Source organism: Bos indicus, chromosome 6 (genome assembly GCF_029378745.1).
Source record: "Bos indicus isolate NIAB-ARS_2022 breed Sahiwal x Tharparkar chromosome 6, NIAB-ARS_B.indTharparkar_mat_pri_1.0, whole genome shotgun sequence".
NCBI classification, from domain to species: Eukaryota; Metazoa; Chordata; class Mammalia; order Artiodactyla; family Bovidae; genus Bos; species Bos indicus.
In genome coordinates, this window is record NC_091765.1 from 31,837,843 (window position 1) to 31,862,013 (window position 24,171).

At 37.5% G+C, this 24,171-nt stretch overlaps 1 protein-coding gene across 1 annotated transcript in view; it reads right to left on the minus strand.

Moving 5' to 3' along the window:
- GRID2 (glutamate ionotropic receptor delta type subunit 2) overlaps positions 1 to 24,171 on the minus strand; it is a 1,601,543-nt gene that overhangs the window by 309,759 nt on the left and 1,267,613 nt on the right. The window contains exon 11 of the mRNA XM_019962451.2: positions 19,230 to 19,542. Coding sequence (XP_019818010.1) covers positions 19,230 to 19,542 — 313 coding nt within the window. The remainder of the gene's footprint in view (positions 1 to 19,229; positions 19,543 to 24,171) is intronic.

Genomic DNA, 24,171 nt, shown 5'->3' on the forward strand with positions numbered 1-24,171 from the left:
TAAGCCTTCATGGAGGAGGTCATCATTAACCCCATGATAGAGCTGCCAGAACTTACACAGGACTGGGAAATAGACGTTTAGAGGACACAAACAGAACCTTGTGTGCACCAGGATCCAGGAGAAAGGAGCAGTGACCCCACAAGAGACTGATACAGACTTGTTTGGGAGTGTCCAGGAGTCTCCATCAGAGGCATGGTTCGGTGGTGGCCTGCTGCAGGGTTGGGGGCAGTGAGTGTAGCAGTACATGCATGGGATCTTTTGAAGGAGGTCACCATTATCTTCATTACCTCCACCATAGTTTGAAGTGAAAGTGAAAGTGAAGTCACTCAATTGTGTCCGACTCTTTGTGAGTCCATGGCCCTGGGATTCTCCAGGCAGGAATACTAGAGTGGGTTGCCATTTCCTTCTCCAGAGAGTCTTCCCAACACAGGGATGGAACCCAGGTCTCCTGCACTGCAAGCAGACTCTTTACTGTCTGAGCCACCAGGGGCTCCATAGTTTGGCCCCAGGTAAATAGCAGGGAGGGAACATTAGCTCCATCAACAGAAAATTGGATTAAAGGTTTACTGAGCATGGCCCCACCCATCAGAACAAGACCCATTTTCCCCTCAGTCAGTCTCTCCCATCAGGAAGCTTCTATAAGCCTCTTATCCTTCTCCATTAGTGGGCAGACACAATGAAAACCACAATCACAGAAAAGTAACCAATCTGATCACATGGACCACAGCCTTGTCTAACTCAATAAACTATGAGCCATGCCATGTAGGGCCACCCAAGACAGACAGGTCATGTTGGAGAGTTCTGACAAAATGTGGTCCACTGGAGAAGGGAATGGCAAACCACCTCAGTATTCTTGCCTTGAGAACCTCATGAACATTATGAAAAGGAAAAAAGATAGGACACTGAAAGACGAACTCCCCAGGTCCATAGGTGGCCAATATGCTACTGGAGATCAGTGGAGAAATAACTCCAGAAAGAATGAAGAGATGGATCCAAAGCAAAAACAACACCCAGTTGTGGATGTGACTGGTGATGGAAGCAAGGTCTGATGCCATAAAGAGCAATATTGCATAGGAACCTGGAATGTTAAATCCATGAATCAAGGCAAATTGGAAGTGGTCAAACAGGAGATGGCAAGAGTGAACATCAACATTTTAGAGATCAGCAAATTAAAATGGACTGGAATGGGTGAATTTAACTCAGATGACCATTATATCCACTACTGTGCACAAGAATCCCTTAGAAGGAATGGAGTAGCCATCATAGTCAACAAAAGAGTCCACAATGCAGTACTTGGATGCAATCTCAAAAATGATAGAGTGATCTTTGTTCACTTCCAAGGCAAATCATTCAATATCACGCTAATCCAAGTCTATGCCCTTACCAGTAATGCTGAAGAAGCTGAAGCTGAATGGTTCTATGAAGACCTACAAGGCCTTCTAGAACTAACACCCCCAAAAGATGTCCTTCATTATAAGGGACTGGAATGCAAAAGCAGGAAGTCAAGAAACACCTGGAATAACAGGCAAATTTGGCCTTGGAGTATAGAATGAAACAGGGCAAAAGCTAACAGAGTTTTGCTAAGAGAACACACTGGTCATAGCAAACACTCTCTTCCAACAAAAAAAGAGAAGACTCTACCATGGACATCACCAGATGGTCAATACTGAAATTATATTCTTTGCAGCCAAAGATGGAGAAGCTCTATACAGTTAGCAAAAACAAGATTGGGAGCTGACTGTGGCTCGGGTCATGAACTACTTATTGTCAAATTCAGACTTAAATCGAATAAAGTAGGGAAAACCACTAGACCATTCAGATATGACCTAAATCAAATCCCTTATGATTATACAGTGGAAGTGAGAAATAGATTCAAGGGATTAGATCTGATAGAGTGCCTGAAGAACTATGGACAGAGGTTTGTGACATTGTATAGGAGGCAGGGATCAAGACCACCCGCAAGAAAAATAAATGCAAAAAAGCAAAATGATTTTCTGAGGAGGCTTTACAAATAGCTGTGAAAAGAAGAGAAGTGAAAGGCAAAGGAGAAAAGGAAAGATATACCCATTTGAATGCCTCATTCCAAATAATATCAAGGAGAGCTAAGAAAGCCTTCCTCAGTGATCAGTGCAAAGAAATAGAGGAAAACAACAGAATGGAAAGACTAGAGATTTCTTCAAGAAAATCAGAGATACCAAGGGAGCATTTCATGCAAAAATGGGCACAATAAAGGACAGAAATGGTATGGGCCTAACAGAAGCAGCAGATATTAGGAATGGGCAAGAATACAAAGAAGAACTATACAAAAAAGATCTTCACTCCCAGATAATCATGATGATGTGATCACTCACCTAGAGCCATACATCCTGGAATGTGAAGACAAGTGGGTCTTAGGAAGGATCACTAGGAACAAAGTTAGTGGAGGTGATGGAATTCCAGTTGAGCTTTTTCAAATCCTGAAAGATGATGCTATGAAAGTGCTGCACTCAATATGCCAACAAATGTGAAAAACTCAGCAGTGGCCACAGGACTGGAAAAGCTCAGTTTTCACTTCAATCCCAAAGAAAAGCAATGCCAAAAATGCTCAAACTACCACACAATTGCACTCATTTCACACCCTAGTAAAATAATGCTCAAAATTCTCCAAGGCAGGCTTCAACAGTACGTGAACTGTGAACTTCCAAATGTTCAAGCTGGTTTTAGAGAAGGCAGAGGAACCAGAGATCAAATTGCCAACATCTGATGAATTACTAAAAAAGCAAGAGAGTTCCAGAAAACATCTACATCTGCTTTATTGACTATGCCAAAGCCTCTGACTGTGTGGATAACAAAAAGTGTCGAAAATCCTGAAAGAGATGGGAATACCAGACCACCTGACCTGCCTCCAGAGAAATCTGTATGCAGGTCAGGAAGCAACAGTTAGAACTGGACATGGAACAACAGACTGGTTCCAAATTGGGAAAGGAGTACGTCAAGGCTGTACATTGTCACCACACTGGACTGGAGGAGGCGCAAGCTGGAATCAGGATTGCCAGGAGAAATATCAATAACCTCAGATATGCAGATGACACCACCATTATGGCAGAAAGTGAAGAAGAACTAAAGAGCCTCTTGATGAAAGTGAAAGAGGAGAGCGAAAAAGTTGCCTTAAAACACAACATTCAGAAAACTAAGATCATGGCATCTGTCCCATCACTTCATGGCAAATAGATGGTGAAGCAATGGAAACAGTGACAAACTTCACTTTTTGGGCTCCAAAATCACTGTAGATGGTGACTGCAGCCTTGAAATTAAAAGATGCTTGCTCCTTGGAAAAAAAGTTATGACCAACCTAGATAGCATATTCAAAAGCAGACACATTACTTTGCCAACAAGGGTCTGTCTAGTCAAGGCTATCGTTGTTCCATTTGTCATCTATGGGTGTGAGAGTTGTGGTATAAAGAAATCTGATAATTGATGCTTTTGAACTGTGGTGTCGGAGAAGACTCTTGAGAGTCCCTTGGACTACAAGGAGATCTAAGTAGTCGATCCTAAAGGAAATCAGTACTGAATATTCTATGGAAGGACTGATTTAAAGCTGAAACTGCAATACTTTGGCCACCTGATGTGAAGAACTGACTCATTTGAAAAGACCTTGATGGTGCGAAAGATTGAAGGCATGAGGAGAATGGGATGACAGAGGAAGAGATGGTTAGATAGTATCACAAACTCCATGGACATGAGTTTGAGTAAACTCCGGGAGTTGGTGATGGACAGGGAGTTCTGGCATGCTGCAGCCAATGGGTTAAAAAAGAGTCAGACATGACTGAATGACTAAGCTGAATTGTATAATTGTAAGGGATTTTATTTAGGTCATACCTGAATGGTGAAGCGGTTTTCCCTACTTTCTTCAATTTAAGTCTGAATTTCACAATAAGGAGTTCATGATCTGAGCCATAGTCAGTTTCTGGTCTTGTTTTTGCTGACTATATAGAGCTTCTCCATGTTTGGCTGCAAAAATGTAATCAATCTGATTTCAATATTGACCATCTGGTGATGTCCATGTGTAGACCTGTCTTTTGTGTTGTTGGAAGAGGGTGTTTGCTATGACCACTGCATTCTCTTAGCAAAACTCTGTTAGCCTTTGACCTAGTTCATTTTGTACTCCAAGGCCAAATTTGCATGTTACTCCAGAGAATACTTTTGCATTCAGTCCCCTATAATGTAGAGGACATCTTTTTCAGATGTTAGTTCTAGAAGGTCTACAATTTTTATAGTTTAGCCCCCAAAAGTTTATTTAGTCTTTTTTAGCCCAAAGAACTGCATTTATAACCTGGAAGCACCCTGAATAAAAACTTCATTAACTTTTTTTTCTTTGGCGATATTATTCTATAGTTTATTACAAATACACATGGTAACTGTGTTTTTACATAGGACAAAACGTTCCTGTAGCTTTTTAGGTTTAGTTGAATGACAAAAAGTTATTATGAATTTGTTATTGTATGATTTTACTATAAATATTTTCATTAGCTGGACTACCTTTTTAATACATTTCCTTATGATTAATTACAATATGTTTCTTTGAAATACGGTTTATTTTCTGTGTGGTAATAATGAATATCTAGAGCATTAAACAATGTGGCTGATTTCATCTCTTGCTGTGAGTGGCAAAAACAGTGAGAAAATAATAATTACAATGTTGAGTGCTTATTTTATGTCTTTCATACAGTTTTAAGTGTCTTATATACATGAACTCTTAATTTTTCAAACACCTGATGTAGTAGGTAATTTTATTTGCAGAACTAAGGCTCCTAGTGGGCCAAGAAAGCTGTCCAATGGCACACAGCTCGTAAATGGAGAGATGGAGGATTTAAAACTGAACTGTCTTTTAGTGCGACACAAAGATATGAAAAGAGTAGATTTACGTAGATACTTGTATTATACAACCATACAATCTCATAACTGAAAAATTTTTTAAAAATAATCTGACACTTTCTTTTATAGATCAAGAAACAAAGATCAAGTGAATTAATGGGCCAATTCATTTTTTCCATTGTCACTAGATGAAAAGAAGATCAGTTCCTAGTCTGTGTCCCTCTCTTTAATAGGTCATGACTTGGGATGAATTTGACCTAATTGTAATACACCAAATAGCAGCACATCTTCACTTCGCCTATGTTGTGACTTGTGCTTTCCTCAGTGTGATGATGACTTTATGATGTGGTTGTGTATTTGCTACTTTGTTTTTCTCATAGATTTAAAGCTCCATGAAGACAGACATGCTGTCCTATTCACTCTCATGACTAGATAAATAATTCTTATTTTAATATCCAAGGAGATGTTTTCTAGAGAATGAAGAATTTTATTTTTAATTTATTATTTTTTAAGATTAGAGTATAATTGCTTTCCAAAGTTGTATTAGTTTCTGCTGTACATGAATCAGCCCTATGTATACATGTATCCCTGCCCTCTTCAGCCTTGATCCCACCCCCTCTATCCCACCCTTCTAGGTCATCACAGAACACTGAGCTGAGCTCCCTGTGCTGTACAGCTGCTTCCCACCAGCTATCTATTTTACACATGGTAGCGTGTATATGTCGATGCTTACTTTCAATAGGTCCCATCCACTTCTTCCCTCTGTGTCTACAAGTTCATTCTCTATGTCTGAAGCTCTATCCTTGTTCTGCAAATAGTTTCATCATTACCATTTTTCTAGATTCCATACGTATACATTAATATAGTTTGTTTTTTAGAGAATCAATAATTTTAAATGGTAAAGGCAGCAGATACACCTTTCAGAAATGTTAAAGCAGAATTTAAACCATGGATATCATTATTAACTGCTAGAAAAAAACTGAAGCTGACGGAACTGAAGTTTTCTGTACAGCTGTTCCAAATGGAGTGATAAGAGTCTGAGAGACAGAGCTGTAAATATAAAGAGACTCTATAAAGTTTGGTCACCCACAAATCAAAGAGCAATTTTGCATTTCCACAGTGTAGAAGTGTGGATCATGCACTGATATTTTGTTACATCTTGATTCAAGAAAAGCAACTGCCATCAAGAAATGTAGTTTACAAATAAGAAACACTAATAGTTCAGTTCAGTTCAGTCCCTCAGTTGTGTCCGACTCCTTGTGACCCCATGAACTGCAGTGTGTCAGGCCTCCCTGTCCATCACCAACTCCTGGAGTTCACTCAGACTCATGTACATCGAGTCAGTGATGCCATCCAGCCATCTCATCCTCTGTTGTCCCCTTCTCCTCCTGCCCCCAATCCCTCCCAGCATCAGAGTCCTTTCCAATGAGTTAACTCTTCACATGAGGTGGCCAAAGTATTGGAGTTTCAGCTTTAGCATCAGTCCTTCCAATGAACACCCAGGACTGATCTTTAGAATGGACTGGTTGGATCTCCTTGCAGTCCAAGGGACTCTCAAGAGTCTTCTCCAACACCACAGTTCAAAAGCATCAATTCTTCGGGGCTCAGCTTTCTTCACAGTCCAACTCTCACATCCATACATGACCACTGGAAAAACCATAACCTTGACTAGATGGACCTTCGTTGGCAAAGTAATGTCTCTGCTTTTTAATGTGCTGTCTAGATTGGTCATAACTTTTCTTCCAAGGAGTAAGCGTCTTTTAATTTCATGGCTGCAATCACCATCTGCAGTGACTTTGGAACCCCCCCAAATAAAGTCTGACATTGTTTCCACTGTTTCCCCATCTATTTCCTATGAAGTGATGGGACCAGATGCCATGATCTTAGTTTTCTGAACGTTGAGCTTTAAGCCAACTTTTTCACTCTCCTCTTTCACTTTCATCAAGAGGCTTTTTAGTTCCTCTTCACTTTCTGCCATAAGGGTGGTGTCATCTGCATATCTGAGGTTATTGATATTTCTCCTGGCAATCCTGATTCCGGCTTGTGCTTCTTCCAGTCCAGCGTTTCTCATGATTTACTCTGCATATAAGTCAAATAAGCAGGGTGACAATATACAGCCTTGACGTACTCCTTTTCCTGTTTAGAACCAGTCTGTTGTTCCATGTCCAATTCTAACTGTTGCTTCCTGACCTGCATATAGGTTTCTCAAGAGGCAGGTCAGGTGGTCTGGTATTCCCATCTCTTTCAGGATTTTCGACACTTTTTGTTATCCACACAGTCAGAGGCTTTGGCATAGTCAATAAAGCAGATGTAGATGTTTTCTGGAACTCTCTTGCTTTTTCAGTAATTCATCGGATGTTGGCAATTTGATCTCTGGTTCCTCTGCCTTTTATAAAACCATTATATGATGTGAATTTTCACTTTATATTATGCATTGGAATTTCTCTGCCTTATAATAGTGAAAAGGTATAGTACAGGCTGTGCCACATTTAAGGGTATTTAACAAAAGTATCACAGAACGTTATTACTCATCAGTTGTGCAAACTGGAGACAGGAGTTCTAAATTTAGCATTATATGTGTTATAGTTGTGTTCTAAGTATGCATCTCAGAGATAGGGTAAGTGGTAAAAGTCTTATTTTTCAAAATATAATTTTTTTTAAAAGCTATGGTAAGATTTCCATACTTTTAGAAATGTGATCATCATAATTAAATTTCTAACTACATATTCACAGGTGAAGAGGAAAATGGACTCAGTTCAAACAAAAATTGAATTTCCAAATTTACATTCTAAACTGATGGTCTTTATTATCACATGATCCAACCAGTCCATTCTGAAGGAGATCAGCCCTGGGATTTCTTTGGAAGGAATGATGCTAAAGCTGAAACTCCAGTCCTTTGGCCACCTCATGCAAAGAGTTGACTCATTGGAAAAGACTCTGATGCTGGGAGGGATTGGGGGCAGGAGGAGAAGGGGACGACAGAGGATGAGATGGCTGGATGGCATCACTGACTCGATGGACGTGAGTCTGGGTGAACTCCGGGAGTTGGTGATGGACAGGGAGGCCTGGCGTGCTGCGATTCATGGGGTCGCAAAGCGTCGGACACGACTGAGCAACTGAACTGAACTGAACAGACTGAATCCTTTGATACAAACACTTCAACTTTAATCAATCTCAAATCATCTTTGGAAGAAATTTATCTTTGGAGATGTCTTTGCCTATTTTGGGATTCCCAGGTGTAGCAGTGGTAAAGAATCCACCTACGATGCAGGAGAAGATGCAGGCTCAATCCCTGAGTCAGGAAGATCTCCTGGAAGAGGGCATGGCGACCCATACCAGTATTCTTGCCTAGAAAAATCCCATGGACAGAGGAGCCTGGTGGGTTGCAATCCATGAGGCCACAAAGAGTCAGACACAACTGAAGTGACTGAGCAGTAGCAGCAGTCTCTTATTTTATTTTTCTCTTGGTCATCTTTGTTTATTTCCCTTTCAGTTTTACTGAAATATAATTGACTCAGCACTGTGTAAGTTTATGGTGTAAAGCATATTGATTTGTCTTCTATATATCATGACATGATTGCCACAATAAGTTTAGTGAATAGCCATCAGTTTTTATAGATAAATTTTTTTTTAAATTTCCTTGTGATGAGAACTCTTAGAATTTCCACCCTTAACTTTCATATATAATATTCAGCAGTGTTAATTATATTTATCATGTTGTACATAATGAACCTAGTACTTACTTATACCGTAACTAGAAATTTGTACTTTTTAGCTACTTTTATGCGATTCCTTCTCCCTCAATTCCCTCACCTCCCATCTCTAGTAATCACAATCTGATCTCTTTTTCTATGAGTTTGCTTGTTTGTTTTGAACTACAACACTATGTTAGTTCCTGGTGAACAGTGATTTGATATTTCTATACATTTCAAAATGATCACCACACGTGATTACGTGTACTTACGTCTAATTACCACCTATCACCATACAGAAACAGTACATTATTATTGATTATATTCTTCTCACTGTACATTTTGTCCCTAATCTTAAGCTGAAGGGTATTGTATGGTACTGTAAGAACACCAGGTACTACAAAGATACCAGTACATTTTAAAGAATCTATGACACATGCTTTTTATCATTTAAATATGGATTTAAAAATATATAGTTTCTTACAGCATTTTAGGAAAGAAGAAAAACCAACTCAGAACATCTTGAAATCACCCTTCAATTATTTTAAATGTCTCTTAGAAACAACTCCTTTGTTGTTTTAAATACTAAAATACTTTTAATTACAGTAGGTGATAAATAGTTCAGAATAGTCAAGAAAATACTGTTCACACTAGTTCTTGTTTTTATAAGCAAAAATCTGATTTGTGCTTCATGTTTCTTAATTACTTGTAACTCTTCAAAAGCCTAGTTCAGCAAGAGCAAGAATTTTCTGGCTTAAATCATAAAGAGATAGTATTAAAATAAATGAATCCCAGGCAATATTGCATGCATCGAGTTCATGGAATAATTGCTTAGGGATTGACTGGGAATGTAAACAAACTGGTGGGTCACATCTTAGAGTCATGACATTGTTTTCTGGTCACTTACATTATTCATATCCCACACCCATAATGATAGACTTTACACAATTTCTGAAAGTATCAAAATTCACCTTTTCCTTTAGTGTTGGAGAATTCTGGTTATAAAAGGAAAGAATATAAGTGCCTTGTCATGTTTTAAGTTGGCATGGGGAAATTCTCAAGCAGATGTGACAGCACTCAGAGGACTTGGCGCTCCCTTCGTTAAGGACTGCCAATCATAATTAGCAACAACAGAGATGTTGTTTGAACCTAAATAAAAATTACAGAGAGCCTTTTTGAGTTAATATCTGTAAGAAGAGAATATAGAAAAGAACTTGTCTCTGTAGCCTAGCTAATCTGTCACTGGGAATTACTCTCATTTTCTCTGTGTTCATTAGGGTCAGTAAACAACAGAGCCAGCCAATATCATTTTTGTTATAGTCAAATTGAATGTGAAATATCAGATAACATTACAAAGGGATGCCTTTAGCTACTGCATTTCATGGCTTGAATCCTTTGGGGTTTTCTGACTAGGGACTGGCAAATTTTGTATATCTGATAATCTACACCATTAAATTGGATGTCTTTTGGAGTTATTCTCCTATTCTAAGTTTTAAAGAGATGCTTTCTCATCAATAATCTTTTCTGTTGCCTAATTTGATAAAGAATGTCTGACTCTTCTTTTTGTGGAAATGAAAACGTTGTGATTCTCTGTAACACTGTGATCCATCTGGCAGTGGGAAGAGCTCTTTATTTTCTTCCAAAAATTGTCCTGGGATCTCAGAGTCAGTGGGTTGCCTTTCATGTTAACTCTTGTGCAGCAGCCACCACGTTATCTTCTATCATTACTAAAGGTCCTCTTTCTCTTCATCACTAGCATCTGCAGAACTATTTAATCCTTAAGAAAACTACCAAAGGGATTTTCCTTCTTTACTCCTTTCAATAATTCTGCCTGCTCCTCTTATCAGAAGTGGTTTGTGCTGTGCTAAGTTACTTCAGTCATGTCTGATCTTTGCAACGCTATGGACTGTAGCCTGCCAGGCTCCTCTGTCCATGGGGTTCTTCAGACAAGAATACTGGAGTGGGTTGCCATTTTCTTTCTTCAGGGGGATCTGCCCGACTCAGGGGTCAAACCCTCATTCTTGCATCTTCTGCATTGGCAGGCAGGTTCTTTATCACTAGCGCCATCAAAGGTGGTTTATTTGGTCCCAATTTGACGATGGCCCACTTAAATGATGTTGAACATTCCTGCAAGGACTGTGTCTTTCTTATGATCATATTCAAAATATCTAGGCTGGGAATGCCATACACTATACCCAAGGAATATTTATAAAGTCAGTTAATATAGTTATTCCTTGTTTTCTTTTGCTCTTCATGCTCCTGACACATAGCTGGTATAGTAAATGCTTGCTGGTATGTGGTGCAGTGATAAAAAATCCTCCTGCCAAGCCAGGAGACATAGGTTCAATCACTGGGTTGGAAAGATCCCGTGGAGAAGGAAATGGCAACCCACTCCAGTACTCTTGCCTCAAAAATTTCATGGACAGTCCACGGGGTCACAAAGACTTTGGAAATAAACATATGTGATAGTCTCAAACGTTTACATGATTATACATATTTATAGTTCAAAGAACAAGATAAAACTCTCTGAAGTAAACTCTGAAATTTCCATTTGCAAGTAAACAGCAAATGAATTACAGATATCCACATGTGTGAATAAGTCATAGAGGCCCTTCATGGCCAGGATGATATGAGTCACTGACCATAAACTAAATATCAGGGATCTTCAAAAATCAAGCTCAGTTTTTTTTAGGTATGTTGATTGCACAGTCATGAAGATAAGGGAGGATATAAAATGGCAACAAAACCTGCATAAAATTGGTCTCTCATTCATGCATTAAACTACCTAATTCACAAGCTCTAATGTTCTAGCCAAACAGATGTACTAAGTTTATCTCTATAATGGACCATACTGCTTTTGCACAGTTGGATTCCCTGAGCTGTTTTTCTGGAATGGTTTGAAGTTACAGATTTTTAAAAAAAATCAGGATTAGTAAACAACTCACATATATTTAACATTTTTATGCTTTTAGCCATCCCTGAACTTTTTTCAAACATCTCTATGATAATACTGAAATGCCTCTTTATTCCTACTCAATCTGGTCTAGTGGCTCAATAAAGACCATAATTATGAAATAATAGCTGTTCAGTTCAGTTCAGTCGCTTAGTTGTGTCTGACTCTTTGCCACCCCATGAATCGCAGCACGCCAGGCCTCCCTGTCCATCACCAACTCCCGGAGTTCACTCAGACTCACGTCCATCGAGTCAGTGATGCCATCCAGCCATCTCATCCTCTGTTGTCCCCTTCTCCTCCTGCCCCCAATCCCTCCCAGCATCAGAGTCTTTTCCAATGAGTCAGCTCTTCGCATGAGGTGGCCAAAGTACTGGAGTTTCAGCTTTAGCATCATTCCTTCCAAAGAAATCCCAGGGCTGATCTCCTTCAGAATGGACTGGTTGGATCTCCTTGCAGTCCAAGGGACTCTCAAGAGTCTTCTCCAACACCACAGTTCAAAAGCATCAATTCTTCAGCGCTCAGCCTTCTTCACATTCCAATTCTCACATCCATATGTGACCACAGGAAAAACCATAGCCTTGACTAGACGAACCTTTGTTGGCAAAGTAATGTCTCTGCTTTTGAATACTTCTCCTTAAAAGACTATATTTTTATTAGAAATTATCACTAATTTCAACTTTACTGCCTGTGCATGGATACTGTCATAAATTGATTCTATTTTTCATAGGGTTTTTTAAAACTGTCCTTAGTTTATTTTTAATCAAAATGTAAAGGTGCTCTCAGTATCTTTTAATGAGTTCACCTTTTCATTGTTAGCAAGTGGAAGAATAGCAGCATTTAAAAGATGAAGTAGTTAATCTTAGGCAATTCAGCATGATTCATCATTATGAATTTGTATAAATGTATAATCAACCTACAAGCTGTACAACTTATTTAAGGGAGCAGTTGAGATAGAAAAGTGCTTAACATATTTATAACTTTTGATATCTGCAGCTTGTTTACAGACTAGAAAAGAATTTAAACCATATGGATACTTTTCTTTATCTTTTTCTTTTGAGTATTCTCCAAAACTTGAAGAAATTGGACCACCTGGAGAAAAGAATTCAGAAAGCCTATAAGCTTGTCAGCATTCTCAAAAATAAGGCTTCAACCAATGGGAGACTTTATAAATTTCTCATCTTAGCTATTTAAGAAAATACACTAGGGGAGACATTCTGGATACTTTTCTATTCGGTTTAAATGAGTTTAATGTCATTGGGCAACAGAATGTACTCTAATAAACACAGTATTGCAGTTAACTCTACACTTGATTTAGTTAAGTATTTGCTGTGCTCAGTTGTGCCTGACTTTTTGTGATCCCATGGACTGCAGCCTGTCAGGCTCCTCTATCCAAGGGGATTCTCCAGGCAAGAATACTGGAGTGGGTTGCCATGGCTTCCTCCAGGGGAGTTAAGTATTTAAAACTTATTAGTTTATATAATTGATCACTATGCATTTATCAAACACCTAATATGTTGCAAAGAGTTGGGCATGACTGAATGACTTATGCTTTCTCTTTATTCATGTACAAGACATGGAATTAGGTAAAGGGGCTTTAAAGATAAATAGGACATTGTCTTGTGTTCAAAGGACTCAGGTGAAGACAAATTAAAAAAAGGCAATTACACTACAGTTGATAAGTACTATGATAAATATATCTGACAAAGCATGGAAGACGGTCCTTAATCCCAGCAAAGACTTCTTGAAAAAAGTGAGATCAGAAGAAGAATTAGAAGATGCACAAGAATTTGCCATGTGCAAGCAGAAAGTGGGAGTAGAGATTAAGAAATTGGTAATAAAGGCATTTCAGGAATTGAGAAGCATAAAGGCAGAGACATGATACAGTCTTATGTTCAAGAGACAAATACAGTTTGGAGAAACTGGACAATTAGAGATGAGCCATAAGTGACAGGAAATGAGAATCAAGACTGGACAAGGGTCAGATGATGGAATACTGTTCATGCTCTAAATTACTTTTAAATTGTGGGCATTGGGGAGCCAAGGAAATATTTAAAGAATGGAAATTATGTGGTTAGCTTTCCATGACAGTGATAATTTGGGTATACATGAAAGTATGTGGACCACGTAATTACAGGAAATAAATTTGGAAAAGGAAGAGGTATTATGAGATTCCTGTAGTTCCTATAAAAAAATGAGATAGGCCTAATCAAGGTAACAATCTAGGATTTATCTCTCTAGGTGAGAAGAGATTTCCACTCCTAGAAATAAATTGGTAAATTTTGAAGGACTTGATAATAGGTAAATATAAGGAATAGAAAGAAGAAGAAATCAAAATGGTTTTCAAAGTTTCTAACTTGTTTAAGTCATTAATGCATAGGCTGGAATAGAGAATATGAGAGGCTATAAAGGTTTAAAGTACAAAATAAATTCAGTTATTTACATATTGAAATTTATGGAATCTCTGATATATCCTGAGAGTCTAGTGACAGTATACAAAACTAAAATTTAAGGATGGATGATGTAGATTTGGGAAACATCTGCATTTTGGTAGTAATTGAAACCATGCCCAGAAAAACTGGCTAGAATGCGAAGAAGTGAGATTCATTGCATTTAGCTTTACCACCTGTTTCTAGTTAATGCTCATATTTATCAAATCCTACTTATCTATCCTCACTTATTGACAATTTTGACACATGGTTTATTTTCTTTTTCTCTAATCTAAGTCAACCATCATTAGAGATGGTTCATCTAATCCTCTAGACTCTCAGTTGATCAAGTTTGAGGTCCTTCACCACTTCTCCAGTCCAGTTTAGTCGTTTAAATGTGTCTGACTTTTTGCAACCCCGTGGACTGCAGCATGCTAGGCTTCCCTGATCATCACCAACTCCCACAGCTGTTCAAACTGATGTCCATTGAATCAGTCATGCCATCCAACCATCTCATCCTCTGTCATCCCCTTCTTCTCCTGCCTTCCATCTTTCCCAGTATCAGGGTCTTTTTCAATGAGTCAGTTCTTCGTATCAGGTGGCCAAAGTATTGCAGTTTCAACTTCAGCATCAGTCCTTCTAATGAATATTCAGGACTGATGTCCTTGAGGACTGACTAGTTTGATTTCCTTGTACTCCAAGGGCCTCTCAAGTCTTCTCCATCACCACAATTCAAAAGCATCAATTCTTTGGTGCTCAGCTTTCTTTATGGTTCAACTTTCTCATCCAAACATGATTACCAGAAAAACCATAGCCTTGACTAGATAGACCTTTGTCAGCAGAGTAATGTATCTGCTTTTTAATATGCTGCCTAGGTTGGTCACAGTTTTTCTTCCAAGGAGCATGCGTATTTTAATTTCATGGGTGCAGTTCACCATTTGCAGTGACTCTGGAGCCCAAGATTTTAAAATCTGTCACTGTTTCCATTGTTTCTCCATCTATTTGCCATGAAGTGATGGGACCAGATGCATGATCTTTGTTTTTTGAATGTTGAGCTTTAAACTAGCTTTTCACTCTCTTCTTTCATTTTCATCAAGAGGCTCTTCAGTTTCTCTTTGCTTTCTGCCTTAAGGGTGGTCTCATCTGCATATCTGAGGTTATTGGTATTTCTCCCTGAAGTCTTGATTCCACTTGTGCTTCATCCATCTGGTATTTCAAATGATGTACTCTGCATATAAGTTAAAAAAATCAGGGTGACAATATACAGCATTGACATACTCCTTTCCCAATTTGGAACCAGTCCATTGTTTCATGTCTGGTTCTAACTTTTGCCTCTTTACCTGCATACAGATTTCTCAAGAAGCAGGTCAGGTGGTCTGATATTCCCATCTCTTTCAGAATTTTCCACAGTTTATTGTGATCCACACAGTAAAAGGCTTTGGTGTAGTCAATAAAGTGGAAGTAGATGTTTTTCTGGAACTCTCTTGCTTTTTTGATGATCCAACAAATGTTGACAATTTGATCTCTGGTTTCTCTGCCTTTTCTAAATCCAGCTTGAACATCTGGAAGTTCTCAGTTCACATATTGTTGAAGCCTAGCTTGGAGAATTTTGAGCATTACTTTGCTAGCATGTAAGATGAGTACAATTGTGAGGTAGATTGAACATTCTTTGGCATTGCCTTTCTTTGGCATTGGAAATGTAAACTGACCTTTCCTGTCCTGTGGCTGCTGAGTTTTCCAAATTTGCTTGCATATTGAGTGTAGCACTTTCACAGCAACATCTTTTAAGATTTAAATAGCTCAGCTGGAATTCCATCACCTCCGATAGCTTTGTTAGTAGTGATGCTTCCTAAGGCCCACTTGACTTCGCACGCCAGGAGGTCTGGCGCTAGGTGAGTGACCACACCTTTGTGGTTATCTGGGTCATTAAGATCTTTTTGTATACTAGCTCTTCAGGAATCCACATCTACAGGTCCCATTTGGTAAATGCAAACTTTGAACTCTCACACCACTGTTTCCACTATTGTTCTTTGGCCTCATTGAAAACTGTACTCTCTCCCACTACTACTCTATTACCCTCTGGTCTTATTCACTATTGGACTCATCATTGGTCCTTCTATTTTTTTATTTCTCCATGTATGCTAATATCTATGATTTCAACCACAGTCTTGGTAATAATTTAAAGTAATTTGCCTTGTTACCCTTTTTTTCATGTGCCTAACTATTCATGGCTGAGCCTAAGTTTTTGTTTTTTATTTAGTAAACACTTATGTGATACTTGTGTGAGTTATTGCATCTAAGGAGTTCACATTTTTAAACCATTTTAATTGTCATTCCAAAGCAATGAGGTGGCACATACAGAGTGTTTCCTGCAAGAGAAGCTCACACCAGCATACGAATTTGTAATCCCCAAGCTGGACTACAAAATTCTTCTGTTTCATTGACTCTTTTCTCTGTTTTGAGGATGTTCTCTATGGAGAAATCAACCATCATGCTGTGAGAAAGCCAAATTATCCTATAGAGAAAAGCCACAGAGGAAAATAGCTCTCAGCAAGCATTAACTATCAGACATGTGAGTAGAATGAACAAGCCTTCAGATGAGTTTAGCTTGCAAACTTTGGGCTGTCTAGCAGGAGTTCGGAGATTATTGAGCAAAGACAAACCACCTTCACCATGTTTTGTCTGGATCTGTGATGCACAAAATTGATAGGTTTTAAAGTAATTTATTACACAGCTGTAGTCACTGGAACACTACCTATAAAAAGGTTATCACTAAATCCAATGAAAGCCTTTCAAGTATTAATTTTACTCAATTCATTGAAATGTTTAACTCTGTCAACCAAATCTTCCATATTCAAAAATTATCTTTACTTTGTGTGTGTACAACTAGATGGTATACATGGTACTTGCTTCTTTCTTGTCATTCTTTATAATTTACCACTGAAATCTCCTCTACCCATTCATTTCCACAGGGCTCTGTCCTAGGCCCTTTCTGGGCAGTGGTCCTCAACCAGGCGTATGCAGTTAAGAACAACAACTCTGTATGATATGATTCACTTTCTTGGCTTCAATTATCTCCTACATGCCAATATCGCCTCAATATATATCCAATATATAATCCAGCCCAGACGCCTTTTTTGTGTTTCTGAAAAATATTATCAAACCACTAACAAGCATTAGAAATATACCCCTGGATATTTTACAGATACCACAACTCAAAGGCACCAAAATGCATGTCTTACCTTCCCTATTACACCTGCTCTCCCTAATTTTTCCCCCCCAGAAATGACATCAACATCCAATATACACAACTTCCCAATCCAGAAACTTAGCATAAAATTTTACCTCCTTTCTGTCCTTCAGTAGCAATCCCCATACCACTGTATAATTTATCATGTTCTATTAATTCCAATTCATCAATACCATTCTCTTTATTCCCAACGCCATCTTTCTTTGTGCAAGCCACTGTGCCTCTTTACTTAGTTATCATAATACTCAGATAATTTTTCTCCCTTTCCACATTGTTCTTTTTCAATTTCTTCCATTTGATAATCAGAATATTTCTATAGTTAAAATTTAAACATGTATTTTCCTGTTTAATGCCTTTAAATTGCTGATAATTTCCCTGAAGATCAAATTCAAATCCCTGCTATTAACAAATACATCTTCAGCCTTATCTTTATTGGTTACACCCTGCAATGTTTACTGCACTTTCCTTCTCACTTCTTGGTCTTCAATTCTGTCCTACCATCTATGTGTCCTTCCCCCATCCTCTTCTTCAATAAGCCCTTTGCATAGTTAATTCTGTCTGTTCATACAGTATTAACTCAAAAAGCCTTCTTTGCCACATCAAGATATATGCAGCCTCCCTACCTCTATGATCTCATAACAGACTGTGCTGATCTCTACCACATGTGGGTTTTACATGTTTGTGTCCCAAAGGACTTGTAGATCAATGATGGCAAAGACTCTTTTGTTCACAACTGTATACTCAGTGCCTAGCAAAGTTCTATTAAATAAAAGGTGTGGATTAAATATCTACTACATGGACTTTCTAGGTGGTGCTAGTGGTAAAGAATCTGCCTGCCAATGCAGGAGATGCAAGAGATGCAGGTTCAATCCCTGGTATGGAAAATCCCCTGGAGAAGGAAATGGCAACCCTCTCCAGTATTCATGCCTGAGACATCCCATGGAGAGAGAAGTTCGGTGGGTTATATGTAGTCCATGTGGTCAGAAAGAGTTGTACATTACTGAGCATGCACGGATGCAAATATCTACTAGATTAGTGATTATTTAATGGACCAAAACTTCCTGTGATAAATATATGAAGACACAGAAAGGTAGTGGGGAAAAGCATGTTTAAGGGACAGATTTTAAGTAAGAAAGTAGAGATTAAAAGTCTAGGTAAAACTTATGATTGGTCAAATGAGATAGAAAGGATGAAATTTAATGGAAGATCCAATAGCAAGTATATTTAAAAAATAAGATGCTATTGAGAGTTGTATTAATAAATATTAAGGCAAAAGCATCATGTGTCTCCACTGTGACACCTATGTCTCCTCTTCAATACATATGACGCATCTGCAAGAAACTAATAATGCCCTAAGTATTTTATTATTTCATTTTCTATGATGGCAGTAGTCTCAAATAAGGGATTTAATAAGTATTCTTTCTATTCTGAAACAGAGTCAAGTAATTATGTAGGCAAGTTTAAAGAGTAGGCAGATTGACTATCGAACAACACAGCAAAGACATTCTGTAGAATACAATGAAATTTCAGTTAAACAACTGGTAAAGATTATGTATTAAAGTGAAAGACATAGCATAAAATTTCTTATTGGAATCTTGAGGGCTTTTCACTGACAATAAATATTTTTAATACATGAAATGATGTCTCTCAACAAAGAGCAAGTCTCAACATCTCTTACATATGTAAATAATTAAGCAATATCTGCTCTGGTAGTAAGTATTTTCATCCAGTAAGACTATTTCTCAGAATTTCAGTTTGGGAAAATCTCATCTTGAGTTTCTTGTGAACCTGACATCTGACATTTATCTTTGGCTTTGTTGATGAACTTGAATTTACATCAAAAGATACTGTACCTTTTTTTTTTTTTTTTTTTGCTGGAAATCTGGTGTTTGAGGTCCACTAGGGAAGAATAGAATATGTTCTTTTCTGAGTGTTACTCTAAAGACCTTTTAGAACATTTATTGATGTCAAGAAACAGAACCTTCCTAACTGAATTCATGGCATATGAAACAACACACTTCTTTTTTATACTATACCATATTTTTTATCCTTACCTTGTTGTACAAAGGATCCATACACAAACCACATGGAGTTGTAGAGAGTGGTAGAAGTCATTGATCCCATTTGTAATCGTGGAGGATTAAGCCAATTCAAGAGGTAGACCAGTAGACCCACTAGAAGGACTGTGCCAGCAATGCAAGCCCATAGTGAGAGATCAAATGGTGCAAGACAAGCAAACATATCCACTGTCTTTTCAGCCCTTCGAAGTAGGACTCCCACTGAGTAGTCCATGTAACGTGTTGTAAAGTCCACCACATTCTCACGGTCTGGGGTGATGGTTAAAGCAGAAATTCCTATGTCAGCTCTCTGAGAAATGGAAAGAGAAAGGAACATGTTAGCAGTGTGAAAAACAACTTTATTTGTGGCACTGTAGCTTGTCTTGAGGGAAAAAAATAGACGCCTCAGGCAACATCTTAAGCGTTTTTATAAAAACTGAAAAGCACAGCAGAGACTTCTTAGAGAATAGCCATATGTGAATTTTGCATTTCCTACTGCAAATCTTAGCTCAGGAGAGTTAGACAAATTACCTTATTCATATTATCAGTGCCTGTGAAATCAGGGAAGAATATTTCAGACACAGGTAACTCCTGAAGGAAACTGTCTTTTTTCCTTGGGTAACTTTATCAAAGCCATCATTAACACAATAGCAAAGATAAAACTTATTCTAAACAATTCTTCCTGAGAAAATATTTCCAAGAAATTCAATATATTATTACCGAGTAAACTATTAGGTTATTAAAGACATTCAACATGGCATTTCATCCTTGGTTTAGACTTCTCTGCATCAAAATTTATATTATTAGGTTCTATATATATTAGAGTTTATTAGAGCTTTCATGGCACGAAGCTATAGCATCATACACCAGAAATTTCTACCATAATTTTATTTTTTAAACCTCAGAAACATTTTAGTAAACAATTAGATTAAGGAGACAAATACTCTTCTTGGAGCAATAACCATTCTTCTCAGAGTGTGCCTTAAATGCTCAGTATTTAGCAATCAAAATCATAGCATATGCTATTTGGCTTATATAATAAGGCACATAGAATTGCAGTAAAAGCACAGAACTAATGACTTCACATTTAAATTCTATGATGTAAAAAATATTTAAATATCTAAACTATGCATGTTGTTTGAAATAATGATCTATAGCTGTGACTAAACTTGCAGAAAGTTTCTTTCAGACAAACAAACAATAGTAAATTGTTGAATATTTTCACTGTTCTTTTTTTGTTATTGTTTAATGAAAGAATATAGAAATTGGTTTTAATGCTTTCGGAAGAAAAAAGACATGAAAAGTAACATGCCTAGTGGAATGCTAAATCAACTCAGATACATCTAGCTTCTGAAGTAATAACAGCTACAAAGATACTCTACCTAAAGTTAAGCTGTGTGTGTGTTTGTATGTGTGTGTGTGTGTATCAGCTCATCCATATATTTTGATGCTGCTGCTGCTACTGCTGCTGCTAAGTCATTTCAGTTGTGTCCGACTCTGTGCAACCCCATAGACAGCAGCCCACCAGGCTCCCCCATCTCTGGGATTCTCCAAGCAAGAATACTGGAGTGAGTTGCCATTTCCTTCTCCAATGCATGAAAGTGAAAAGTGAAAGTGAAGTCACTCAGTCATGTCCGACTCTCAGCGACCCCATGGACTATAGCCTACCAGGCTCCTCCATCCATGGGATTTTCCAGGCAAGAGTACTGGAGTAGGGTGCCATTGCCTTCTCCGATATTTTGATGCTAGGCCCTGTGATAAGTATTAGAATAACTTCTCTCATTTAATCCTTACAATGAGTTATGAATTACATGTTTTCTTATCCATTCCACAGATGAAGAAACTAAAACTTCAAGAATTTAAGTAACTTATTTCAGTCCTCACACTCACGAAGTTTTCAGAAGCCAAATATTAAAGCTATGTTTTTCTTACTCCAAAGCCTGTGCTTATAATCATTTTACCATACTGCAAGAAATCACTCATTTGCCAAATGGCTCATATTGTAGGTAATTAGGATAACTAGTTTTAGGAAAATTTTTACTTTGAAAGAGTTTGAAATTTGCTTTTCTTAATTTTACTATTTACACTGCAACAAGGCTATATTATCATAAGTACTATGAATTTAGGCTTATTAACTGAGAAGTATTAAACTTAGTAACACTATGTGGAAATGAATTTTCAGAGAAATAGTTATTGCTTTCAAGCTCATGTATTTATTTTGCATTGTTTAGTTACTAGGAATCGGGTTTTTTTCTGAAAGAAATGTAACCTGGATCCTTAGCACTTTAGTCCAATTTTTTCTGAGCTTCAGTTTACCTATTTGTGAAATAAATATAACTGTCTTTAGTATGACTATTGTGAGCTGACTCACTTATCCCAACCTCAGTGGTGAATAAGTAACTCCTCAAGATTCAATTAAATTCTCAGAAAACACATTTCCTTTTTCAGGATATTAAAGTACTGTGGATCAGTAATTTACGAATTGATGCACTAGGGACCCAAAGCACTTTATGAGTCAAAGTAAAAAAAATTTCCATCTAAGGAGGAATTTGCTGAAAACATATTGATTAAATATTTGTAAATGTTCACAAATATTTTGATAATAAATAACTAAATGTTTTACATTTAATGATTATGAATCAGAATAATTACTCTACTGATTTTTAATAATAGATACTTGCACATATCACACAGTAAGTTTCTGTAATGTAATAAAAATATCTAGGGGACATTGTGTTGTGTTTGTTATTTTTTCTTTTGGAGAAGTGAACTGATTATTTTGCATGTGCTAAAATATTTATTAAAAATAATAATTGCCTTTCCTGTTTCTATGAAGAACTTCCTAAATTCTAGTCTACTGTCAAACACTTGGTTATTCTGTGCTCAAGGAGAAATTCCCAGTCACCCTGTGGAGAGGATATTAGAATCATAAAATGGGCTTTTTAAACTGCACAAATGCATTTACAAACACAACACATACCCAAAAACACACACATTTTTCTGTCTCTGGGATTTGTATACAACTTCCTGAGGAAGTGCCTGACTCCAGACTTGTGAATCAGTAATACAGCAGACCATTGTGTTTGTTATTAGTATGTGATATTCTTTACTTCTAATAAAGAAGCTGTACTGTAGCAGAAGAAAAAGCAAGAACCACTGACTCAGAAAGATGTTCCTAAAACTTCTTGAAAAGGTCCAAGTAACCAACAATGCTCAAACAACCATGCCTTTCTTTCTTTCCTTCCCTCTTTGTCTATCATTTGTCTATGTATTTATGTATCTATGCATGTACGTATGTATGTGTATTTCAACTCACTTGTTCAGTTTCTACAATGACTTCTCCCATCTTTAGCCTCATAAAATATTTAATTTTCTCAGTCCCTCTAACTCTCAGAAGATGACCTCCACTGCTCTTTTACAGAGGACACAGAAGATGCTGAATTAAAATTCATACTTATTTCTATTTCTCAATCTCTATTCCACATCCAGTCTATTGGATTCAAATTTATTTGCTATGGAGAAACTGTCCTCCTATCTAAAGCCAACCCTCTATCAATAAACTTAACAACCATTCCCTTCCATTTCAGTTGCTTAAACATCCATTTATTGGCAATTTCATGTTGCTGATCCTCTGTACTTGGGCCCTTTTCTTATTTGAGATCCTCTGCCTTGGCAAGCCCATTCATATCCATTACCCCCATTGATCCCCATCTACACACATGATTTACAAATTTATACTTCTAGATTTAGAGCTGAGCTCTGGAGTCTGGAATAATTTATGTAATTATATAATTGATATTACTATTAGATGTCTCCAAAACACTTTGAATTTAATGTGGCCAAGACCACAACAGAGATATTCAACTCAGATCAGTCCTCTTCCGATGTTTCCTGCTTCAGTGGATATCTTTTCACCTAAGTCTTAAATCTTGGCAGTCTTTCTGTTGAGCAAATCTCATCTTGTTCCCTACCACAGTTTAAAAGCTTTCTGTGGATTTGTACCGCTTATAAGAAAAGAGATTAAAATCTTTAACAAAGTCTATACATCTTTGGATAGACTATCCTCCATCTATCACAACATATTCCTACTGAACCATTTTTCTTTCCAGCACTTCTTTGTGATGCATGATCTTCTTACATGCTGATTATACTGTCTGAATTAATTCTCCTGAAACTTCAAGTGAACTCTTCTTCATATTCATAAACCAGCTCAATTATCACTTCCACAGGGAAGCTATTCATGGGCTGTTTTGACTGGAATAATAATTTTGTTCTTTACACTATCAGGAGTATCCCTCATTTACCTAGCAGTTATACCAGTTGTAATTTTACCAATATTTGTATGATTTTTGACCAATGAAATTTTCTATTAGACCAAAAGCCCTGTGAAGGGAGGGACTGTCATTTTAACAAAAAAAATTGGCATATTCTTGTATCCACCTGACCTGCCTCTTGAGAAACCTGTATGCAGGTCAGGAAGCAACAGTTAGAACCGAACATGGAACAACAAACTGGTTCCAAATAGGAAAAGGAGTACGTCAAGGCTGTATATTGTTACCCAGCTTATTTAACTTATATGCAGAGTACATCATGAGAAACGCTGGGCTGGAAGAAGCACAAGCTGGAATCAAGATTGCTGGGAGAAATATCAATAACCTCAGATATGCAGATGACACCACCCTTATGGTAGAAAGTGAAAAGGAACTAAAAAGCCTCTTGATGAAAGTAAAAGAGGAGAGTGAAAAAGTTGGCTTAAAGCTCAACATTCAGAAAACTAAGATCATGGTATCTGGTCCCATCACTTCATGGCAAATAGATGAGAAAACAGTGGAACAGTGTCAGACTTTATTTTTTTGAGCTCCAAAATCACTGCAGATGGTGATTGCAACCATGAAATTAAAAGATGCTTACTCCTTGGAAGGAAAGTTATGACCAACCT